Source organism: Carassius gibelio, chromosome A23, assembly GCF_023724105.1.
Source record: "Carassius gibelio isolate Cgi1373 ecotype wild population from Czech Republic chromosome A23, carGib1.2-hapl.c, whole genome shotgun sequence".
NCBI lineage: Eukaryota > Metazoa > Chordata > Actinopteri > Cypriniformes > Cyprinidae > Carassius > Carassius gibelio.
In genome coordinates, this window is record NC_068393.1 from 25,450,374 (window position 1) to 25,460,373 (window position 10,000).

General features: G+C 38.0%; 4 protein-coding genes across 5 annotated transcripts in view; all 4 read right to left on the minus strand.

The window, feature by feature from the left end:
* LOC127944617 (calmodulin-binding transcription activator 2) overlaps positions 1 to 104 on the minus strand; it is a 25,301-nt gene extending 25,197 nt beyond the window's left edge. Inside the window, exon 1 of one of the 2 annotated variants that reach the window (XM_052540683.1) lies at positions 41 to 104. The gene's annotated coding sequence lies outside the window, so the exon portion shown is untranslated. The remainder of the gene's footprint in view (positions 1 to 40) is intronic. The other variant, XM_052540682.1, reaches the window with a different exon arrangement.
* A 207-nt stretch (positions 105 to 311) lies between these two features.
* Positions 312 to 3,604, minus strand: zgc:85858 (uncharacterized protein LOC405879 homolog). Its single transcript, XM_052540239.1, has 3 exons — positions 3,358 to 3,604; positions 2,044 to 2,119; positions 312 to 656 (listed from the first exon to the last, which is right to left on the minus strand). The coding sequence occupies exons 1-3, from the start codon at positions 3,439 to 3,441 to the stop codon at positions 616 to 618; spliced, it is 201 nt and encodes a 66-aa protein (XP_052396199.1). The 5' UTR covers positions 3,442 to 3,604; the 3' UTR covers positions 312 to 615.
* A 478-nt stretch (positions 3,605 to 4,082) lies between these two features.
* Positions 4,083 to 8,538, minus strand: LOC127944263 (C-type natriuretic peptide 2-like). The gene is made up of 3 exons (XM_052540142.1): positions 6,997 to 8,538; positions 5,216 to 5,476; positions 4,083 to 5,126 (listed from the first exon to the last, which is right to left on the minus strand). Exons 1-2 carry the CDS (start codon positions 7,117 to 7,119, stop codon positions 5,225 to 5,227), a joined length of 375 nt encoding a protein of 124 aa, XP_052396102.1. The 5' UTR covers positions 7,120 to 8,538; the 3' UTR covers positions 4,083 to 5,126; positions 5,216 to 5,224.
* A 437-nt stretch (positions 8,539 to 8,975) lies between these two features.
* eno3 (enolase 3, (beta, muscle)) overlaps positions 8,976 to 10,000 on the minus strand; it is a 9,675-nt gene continuing 8,650 nt past the window's right edge. Inside the window, exons 10-12 of the mRNA XM_052540140.1 lie at positions 9,387 to 9,495; positions 9,240 to 9,298; positions 8,976 to 9,120 (exon numbers count right to left, since the gene is read on the minus strand). Of these exons, the coding sequence (XP_052396100.1) occupies positions 9,054 to 9,120; positions 9,240 to 9,298; positions 9,387 to 9,495 (235 nt within the window). The 3' untranslated portion in view covers positions 8,976 to 9,053. The remainder of the gene's footprint in view (positions 9,121 to 9,239; positions 9,299 to 9,386; positions 9,496 to 10,000) is intronic.

A 10,000-nucleotide genomic window follows, 5' to 3' on the forward strand; every position in this document is an offset into this window, starting at 1 on the left:
GTAACGTGTAACCGCAACGGAGACGGATTCCGCCACTTACCTTCCGCCTTCACGAGCGCAGCCATCTTCTTCACACCAGTGACGTCACGCAGGCGCGCGCCCGCAGGAGCCGAGCACGCGCACAGACTGACAGAGGTAGATAGATAGATAGATAGATAGATAGATAGATAGATAGATAGATAGATAGATAGATAGATAGATAGATAGATAGATAGATAGATAGATAGATAGATAGATAGATTTCATTCTGAATCTGTTTTCATGGTGAGTTTGTGTTGGTTATTTATTGTGAAAGTAAAACAGAGTGCGGATAGAGAAAATACCTTTTATTTGTATAAAATCATTATTACACAGCATTTATTTCCTGTCAGAGGGTGGAAGAGAGACAGATGTACAGAATGTCTGATTCACACACACTTCAGCGGAAATAAGATCAAATCAGAGCATAGTGTGTGAAGACAGCGGATAAAACCACCTGAGGAAGAACAGCCAATCACAAACTACAGGAACTGTGACACACACACACACACACGTACACACACGATTTAAAATCGGCTGTAAACCACTGAGAGATGAACAGAAGCAGCGATCAGCGTCTGCAGACGGACGGACGGCTCACATGCCCTGTCTGATGCTCTGGATGATCTGGAAGATGGCTGAAACACAAACACACATCCAGTTAAAGCCTGAACACATCACATCCTCATATTAAAGAGACAGTTCACCCAAAAATTAATATTACCTTATGTCTTACTCAGCCTCATGCCATCCTAAGTGTGTATGACTTTCTTCTTTCATACAAATCCAATCAGAGATATATTTAAAAATGCAGTGAATGGGTGTTATTTTGCAAATGGTCTAAAAGAAGTCCAATAAAGTGTATCCATCCATCATTAAAAGTGCCTCACACGGCTCCGGAGGTGAATGAATGGCTCCTGTAGTGAAGCGATTTATTGGACTTCTTTTAGACCATTTGCAAAATAACACTCATTCACTGCCATTATAAAGCTTGGAAGAGAGAGAATTTTTTTATATATAACTCCAACTGGATTTATCTGAAAGAAAGAAAGCCATTTACAGCTAAGGATGCCTGAGGGTGAGTAAATCATGGGTCATTTTCATTTTTGGGTGAACTGTCCCTTTAAATCCTGTGTCTAGACAAGTGAGAAAGAGACATGAACCAAAAGATCAATTTCTATTAGTTGCATGAATAAAAAATAGATGTTATATAAATAAATTTTATATAAAAAATATATTGCCATTTTTGACTATTATGCATTAAAGAATCCAAAAGTTAAGGAAAGACAACCCAGAGGACACCGCAGGTTACATTTTAACACCACCGTAACATTATTTTTAGCTGTAGAAACCCACATGATTTACATCTGAGGTCTGTGAAACAACAGCCTCGTTATATACAGCATGCAAATAAGCTAAATGATGATGCACAGACCAGACTCTACGTGAATAAACAGCACATTATTCATGCAGGTGGAACATCTGAACATCAGCAGGATCTGAGATGAAGTTCCTGTTCTGCTTTACTGAGGAAAAACAGCACACAACAAATGGGTGGGTGCCGTCAGAATGAGAGTCTGATAAAAACAGCACAATACTCCACAGCACTCCAGTCCATCAGTGAACATCTGGAGAAGACAAAAGATGAAAAGTTAAAGCTGCTTGTGATGTCTGCAGTGCAATATTTGACCGGAGTGCTAAAATTAATGGTTACTATCATCGGTTACGGCTCGTCATCTTTAGCATTCTGCCTGCAGATTTCTCTCCTGATTCAGACAGAACTCTTTTTCACTGGAGGAAGTGTTATTCTGGATTATAGACTCTATGTATTTGAGTTAAAATCATCTTAATGCTGGATGTGTTTCAGGTTTTGTCTTCTCCAGATGTTCACTGATGGACTGGAGTGCTGTGGATTATTGGGATGTTTTTATCAGACTCTCGTTCTGACGGCACCCATTCACTGCAGAGAGATGACCTGAGAGTGAATACTGCTGGATCAAGTGTGTGATGTCAGATATGTCTCACCTGATCCACAGACCACGAACACAAAGAGCGCGAGGAGCCACGGACCCACCGGAGACTTCTCCTCGTTCACCACACGCTGCAGGACACACACACACACACACACACACACACACACACACATCTACGGCTCAAACACAGGCTATCACTAGATTAAGAATACAAGGTCTCTGCCAACAACAACAACAACATAAAACAGTTGACTTCTTCTGTAGTAAACATTAGTCCATATCTACAGTCATTGTATAATTGTAAAGATAAATATATAAAAAATTATGGCGTTCCAATTGTGCCAAAAATGCATCTGTCACATTTGTCTATTTATGTGTTCAATTTAAAGTTGGGAAGTCATAATTATCAGGTGCTTTCAAATCACTTTGGTTGGAGCAAGATTGCAATACAAAAAAATAAATCGAATCGTTATCATATCATATCATAATTTAACAATACTATCATAATATTCACAGAACATGTTTTTAAAACATTAGCACACAACATTATCTGTCCATAGTTGAATGTTCGTTAAATGCCTCACTTGTTTCCTAACATTAAAAAAACATCAAGAGTAACATTTGCATGTTTACAACAGGATAAAATGAAATGTTGTTCCATTATCGTTCGCATATCCAAGAAAACAACAACATTTGATTGGACATCGTGAATGTTCAGATAACATTCAGAAACAATGCTTTCATAATTAACTGGGAACGTTAGCAGAACATTCTTAGAACATGTTAGCAGCTGAGAGAAACGCATCGGAGTGTTACTATACCCTATACTATACTATAACTAATACTTGTTACTGATAAATCTAAATGTTGTATTTGTTTCTCTGGATATCTGTCAAATGTATTGCAGGACTTTCACAGTGAACAGAAACTTGCAAAGCATTAAACTGAAACAAAACAACTGCAGACAAGAAAGTATTCTACAAAAAAAAAAAAAAAAAAGTGTATGATTTTGGCACAAATGGAGCGCCATATTTTGGGAACCTGGTGTGTGTGTATCATAACTGTATCAAAGAGTGAAGGAATAAAATTGCACCTAAATGTTATTTTAGAGATGACCATGCTATGGTGTCATAAACGTGCAATAATTGTATTATTGGTGTGTATTTTATATGAGCCTGTATGTGATTGTTGAATGCGCAATGTGTATAGTCGTATATTGTGTGTATTAATGTGTGTATGTGTATGTGTGTGTGTGTGTGTGTGTGTGTGTGTGTGTATATATATATATATATATATATATATATATATATATATATATATATAAAATGTTCGTGCGGGTGCGCGAGAGTCGCGGGAGCGCGCGTACCGTGGTTTTCTGCACATGTCCTCTCTGTGTGATCGTCTTGCTGTGTTTCTCGTTCGCTACTTTCATCCGCTGCACCGCCGACATGATGCTGCCGCTGCTGGAACGCGTCACGGGAGGCGGAAGATCGCGCTGGCCGGTAAACGGAGCGGTGTTGACCGGTGATTCGGTTCAGTTCCAGACAGTCGCACGAGCTGCGCTGCAGCGGTGTCACGTGGGCGGGACCCGCCTCCTCGTTACGTCACACCTCTGACCCGCTATTCTCACTGACATGACGTCATGCATCGATGACAAAAAAAGACCGATATTTGAAACCTTAACCTTTGAAACTTTTCTAATAGTTTCTCCCCTTTATATTTATTATTTTTATGTTGACCCCTTGTATACAGTAAAAAAAATCACAAATCTGTACAGTAATTTTCTGTTTTTTGTTTTAGTTTTTTTCCTTAGTCTTATTTATTTTAAATAGTCTTTCTTTGCCCAATGTCGTATATGTATGTATGTATGTATGTTTGTTCCAAAAGTTTGTTTCTCACATTTGTAATTGAATGATATTTATCTATAAACCTATATTGTTGACTGATACTTAACATTCACTTCCATGGAAATGTTTGAAAGTTGCATTGGCTTTGAGGCTTTATTTATTCATTTGTTTATTTAAAATACAAAAAAAAAAAAAAACTAAATATGCAGGGTTCTATACACTTGATTATATATATTTCTAGTACTTTGCAATTTTATTAAAAAAATCATACAAATTGCATAAATAATGTTATGAGATTAATGTTTTAAATATAAATACTGCAATACAGAAATATAAAATGATAGAAAAAATCGAATGATTCTTTTAAACATGAAACTGAAATAACCAGTAGGTGGCGGTAAATGCTACTCAAAATATGCCCCAAAATAACCCAATCGTTTTTTGGCTTAATTTCGCACTGCAGGAGATAAATATAATGTTATTGGAGTCGCTTCAATCCTTGGCAACACCTGGCTGACATCTTATCGCTGGTTGGTCAGTTTACATGTCAATCAGAAGTATGAACCTCGGTGGGCGGGTCTTGTCGGGGGTGAATAATGACGTACGCAGACACTGCTTCTGAAAATCTGCTCTTCTTCAAATAGAAATGATTTTAATGCGCATGAAAACTCAGTGATGATGCACACAGGCATCAAAACCCTTCTGACCCTGCCTGAGACTATAATTTGTAATTATTTAGGGTTAGGGGTTTTATCGCTTCATAAATCATTAAATACTGTCAACAGACAGAAAACACACACATTTTCACCATGTTTTCAGGAGTAAAATGTTAAATCAGTGTGAATGAAATAAGAACAAACCTTTAGAATATAGAGAGGAATACAAAAAACAACAGCAGCTCAGATTTAGATGTTAAATAATATTTATGGAGGACATACAAACAAGTTTAAACTTGTGTTAAATATTGAGAAAAAGTTCCCACTCACAAACTGAACAGAAGCTCTGTCACGTCAGACACAGAAGACAAAACTGACCGGACAATCAGCCAGAGGTCACACACACACACAGAGAGACACACACACACACACAGAGACACACACACACACACACACACACACACACACTGCTGAGAAGACCTCAGGATCTTTAGAAGACAAACACATGAAGGTGTGTGTTCTGCAGAGTCGGTCTCGTCACATCCGTCTGGACAGGAACAATGATCCGACAGTCAACACACACATCAGGAGAAGAGCTGGATCTGTGATGCTCAGGTGAAGGTCTCGATCACCTGCACATGAAGAAAACACACCAGACTAAGCGTGCAGGACTGACACCACACAGCTTTAGTTCTGTGGTCTCAGATGAAGTAGTGTGTACCTGAGAGCGTCAGCATCCCAGTCCACTGATGACCCCGATCCGGTCCACCTTCATCCCGAAGCAGCCGCGCGCCACGCCCTTCCTGCTCCGCCCCTGCAGCTTCCTGTGACGGCCCAGCAGCTCCAGGAACACGCGTGACGGAGCGGCGTTAGCATGACGCGGCTGTGAGAGAGGCGGGGCTTCATCTGCTGACCCCTCGCTGACCTCTGGGTGAGCCAGTACCAGAGAGCTGATCTTCAGCCCGAACAGATCCTGCAGAACCTGCACACACACACACACACACACGCACACACATGCACAGACATACACAGACACACACACACACACACACACACACACACACACAGACACAGACACACACACACGCACGCAGACACACACACACACACACACACTATCACTGTTGCAGTATTTCCTCTCTCTGCATGCAGACACTAGTACTCTTTCTGTTTATATATATATTTAGCCAGTAGGCTATCACACAATGCTTTCAATAAATGAATAAAATCAGCAAATAATCATTTTTATTTCTGACACCGACTTGATATTTCCTACAGTGGTTTTTAAAAGATCCGCTTGATTAGAAGCAATAAAGTATCTGAAGATCAAACAATGTGACAAGCTGGCTTTAATAGAGAAAAGAACTACAATCCCATGATGCAATGCACATAATAAATTCAACTGAGAAAACAATGGAAAAAACTATTATCAATACAATTACAATTATCAATTTAAATATGTTGATTTTATTTTTATTTTTTAACAAAAAAATACAGATAAATACAAATAAATAATCACTTCCTCTGTGGAGAGTTATTTTACTGTAACTTTTAATATATAATTTTTACTTTAAATTGATTTTTTTTTAAATTATTTTTAATACTTTATTTCTTTAATTTTTTTTATTTTGTTTACTTTTTAGTGTACTATTTTTTGGGGTTAGATTTGACTATTTATTTATTTATATTTTATTTGTTAACGCAGTTTACATGTTAATCTATATGAAAATGAGAAATTCTGCAATAGAAAATAAATAAATATATAGAATATAAAAATACAACTTAAAATAAAAGTGAAGTGAAGTGAAATAAAATAAAATAAAATATATTTATTTTATTTTATTTGAGTGAACTTTTCAAGCAATGCAATTAATTTTAATGGTTTTAGTTTCAGTTAACTATAATAACTCTGGATGTTATTATGTCTTATTAATTTGAAAAAGAAAATGATAATTTAGCATTTTGAATTTTAAGTCCCCCCCCCCCCCCAAATAACTGAGATACTATACTGTAGTTTTTGTAAATACATTCAATTCGAATTTTTAGTTTTAGGTTTTGTATTCCCTCTTTAGTTTTAGTTAATATTTTTGTAAAAAATGTGTTTCTGATATTTTATCAGTGTTATTGTTAAAGTGCTAATATTGTTTTTGGAGGACATGCATGCAAAGTCAAAACATACTCTAGTTTTCTCAAAATATACAATTAATTTCACCACATTTCTATATATATATATTTTTTTAATTTTCAGTTTTAGCTTGCCTTACTTCATCATTAAACAAAATATTTTTTTTTATCTCTTAATAAAGTGAATGAGACAAAAGCAATTATGCCTTTTGCATCTATTTTTTTTTAAGCTAAAGTGCAGCACATCAAACACATGATGACTGTTTTCAAACATGTTTCCCGAACCCTCGTCTGTCATTGGTCAGTTAGTCCGATAGTCCCGCCCCAAACTCACATGATTGGTCGAATCAGTGGTTTACACACAAATCACATCCTCACCTGAGCGTCCGGTCGCCGTGGTGACGGCCGTCCCTCCACCTGTGTTGCCACAGCGATGATGAGGAGCAGGAGGCGAGTGAGATGAAGAGAGGAGCCGAAGTTCAGAGGAGATGAAAAAAACATCCTTGTTCGAGAGAAATCTAACCAGCTAGCAGTCCAGTGTTATGGTTCTGTCCTGTAGGCTTCAGGACGGGTCTCTGTCGGAGCAGGTGCTGCGCCGGCCCTTTAAGGAGCATCGCTGTGATGTCACACATAGCCACAGGTTGCCGTGAGCGACGCCCCGCCCCTCAGACGTCACTCAGCAGACTGAACACAGATCCTGGTTCCTCACAGACTCGCTCGCTTCAGACAGCCCTGGTGACGACTGTGAGCTTTGTGTCACATTTAATCAGCGGCTCGTTTATAGCCCGTCATTCTTCAGAGTCACAGACTGACGTGACCTCTGACCCGCTCAGGTGCCGCCCCCTATAAAGGTTCCCCCTGGAAACGTGCGGCGCTCTGGAACTATTTCCTCCTGTGAGACACACACACAATAGTTCCACGTCAGATGAGTGTTTCCTGAGCGATGACCTCAGGTCACGGGCCTTCAACCTCCGCTGTCTGTTCATCTGTGAATCCTGAGAAATAAAACCCAGCACAGCTTCCACAGAAATATTAATCTGTTCAACACTGATAATGTTTCTCGAGCAGTAAATCAGCAGATTATTCATGATTTCTGAAGATCATGTGACACTGAAGACTGGAGGAATGATGCTGAAAATACAGCGGAGCATCACAGAAATACATTACACTTTAACACAGATTCACACAGAAAACAGATGTTTACATTAGAATAATATTTCACTGTTTTTACTGTATTTCTGATTAAATAAATGCATCCCTGATGAGCAGAAGAGACTTATTTGAAAAACAAATCTTAATCATTTGACATTTTGACCTTTAGTGTAAATATAGGAAATCAAGACAGCATTTTTTTGTGACAATTAAAATAATTTCATATGATGTCAACCCTTCTTCCCTGCACACAAGTGTGTGAATGCGACGGCAGCAGAGGAGTGTGTGAAAGCGGAGGACTGAGAGCATCACACCACAACTTCCTGTGTGCTGACAATACAGCCGGCTGACCTCTGACCTCTGGACTCTACATCACACTCACATTCACATGACACACGCGTTTGTTTGTGGGATGCTGCGCTGAAACGCTTGCTGCCTGATGAGTGTCTCTGAGCAACACACACACACACACACACACACACACACACACACACACACACAACCCTGCGCTCCTTCGGCTCTGCGTTCTCACACACATCTCAAACACAAGACTGTAACACTTCCTCCCAAAATGACGCACATCTGATCACATTTTCACAACACAAACACTAATTGATAAATACATCACACCAGAATGTGTGTATGCAAATGAGTGTGAGCTCAAAGGGGCGGGGCTTAAGATCCTGCACACGTCAAGATCTTGTATAATTACATTTATCCTCTAGTTTTATTTATATGTTGTATTACATTTCTTTTTATATTTTCCATGATTGATTTTAAGCTTTAATAATTGAGTTTGGGTTTTTTTTTCTTAATTTTTTTATAAAAAAAAATCAATATGACTACATAGTTTATTTATTTACATTTTTTGTACATCAAATTAAACTAAATGGAAATGAGACATGTTGCCTTGAAAACTATCTGAAATAAAATATGTTTTAAGTTTTGTAATGTTTAAAGAATAGTTTTTAATTTTTGTTAACTATAATAACCCTGGTACTTCATTCATCTGAATGTGACCATTAACCAACATTAAAAGAACCGTGAACTTGTTGTTAAATAATTAATAAATATTAACTTTATTTTATTTTATATTGACTTTAGATGGCAAAGAAAGCTTGTGACTCACTGCTTTGAAGAAAGCAGATGATCAAATGGATGTGTTTGGATTGTTACAGCACGTGAATAAAGACACAGACACTTCATCTCTTTCCTTTGTTTTATTTACGTCTTACTTCAGAACAAGTCCATCAGAGCTGCTTCAGTGCTGCTGGAAGATGAATTCAGAGTTTGGGATGGCGGAAGTCTTTGCCTGCGAACCTGGCCTTTTCACCGAGCTCCTCCTCGATCCTGCGGAACACACACACACACACACACACACACACACACACACACACACACACACAGGTGAGAGCTTGCACACTCTGATTGGACGGCTGATTTGAGGAGGGTATGATGTCACTGCTGACCTCATCAGCTGGTTGTACTTTGCCAAGCGCTCTGATCTGCAGGGGGCGCCGGTCTTGATCTGGTCACATCAGAACACGTGTCAGTGAGGCAGATTCTCATTCAGCTGCGTTTCAAATGCACGGTTTGAGCACAAGTGTATGGAGTACCTGTCCTGTGCAGAGACCGACCACCAGGTCAGCGATGAAGGTGTCCTCCGTCTCCCCGGAGCGATGGCTGACCATCACACCCCAGCCGTTAGACTGAGCCAGCTTACACCTGCACACAACACAGATCTCGTTATTGAAGAAAAACACTATTTATTATTAAATTTGAAATCAAAACATTAACACAGAATCCAGAAACAACAAAACGGAAAACAAAATTTGGTAATATATAAAACTTGAATTCATAGAGGTCTAAACTTTATTTGTATATTTTTTTTTAATACATTGCTGTAATAAAAAGAAATAAAACAGAAAAGATGGCATTTGTGAAAAAAAAAACTGTATTTCATAGAGCCTTCATTTTTTTACCATGTTTGTCAATTTGTAGAAGTTATATGATTTCACTTAATTAGTCATGCTTTCTAAATTATACATTTAATCACTAAAAAAAATAAGATAAACATTAAAATAGAAAGTAATAATTTGGGGAAAAAAATAAAAATAAAGTTGGGGAGAGGAGGGTAAATAAAACTATATTTTATAAAACTAATATGTTATTCATTTTAACCATAAAAAAAGAACCGTGAGAAATGAAAACTGAAAAAAAAAAAAAATTC

What these genes read in the sequence shown, in the direction of transcription:
- zgc:85858 (XM_052540239.1), bottom strand. Translation starts at nt 3,441, where the DNA reads ATGTCGGCGGTGCAGCGGATGAAAGTAGCGAACGAGAAACACAGCAAG. An exon ending in GACATGTGCAGAAAACCACG is followed by an intron (nt 2,120 to 3,357) that starts GTACGCGCGCTC and finishes TGTGTCCTGCAG; the next exon opens with CGTGTGGTGAACGAGGAGAA. An exon ending in GTTCGTGGTCTGTGGATCAG is followed by an intron (nt 657 to 2,043) that starts GTGAGACATATC and finishes TTTGTGTTTCAG; the next exon opens with CCATCTTCCAGATCATCCAG.
- LOC127944263 (XM_052540142.1), bottom strand. Translation starts at nt 7,119, where the DNA reads ATGTTTTTTTCATCTCCTCTGAACTTCGGCTCCTCTCTTCATCTCACT. An exon ending in CACGGCGACCGGACGCTCAG is followed by an intron (nt 5,477 to 6,996) that starts GTGAGGATGTGA and finishes GTGTGTGTGCAG; the next exon opens with GTTCTGCAGGATCTGTTCGG.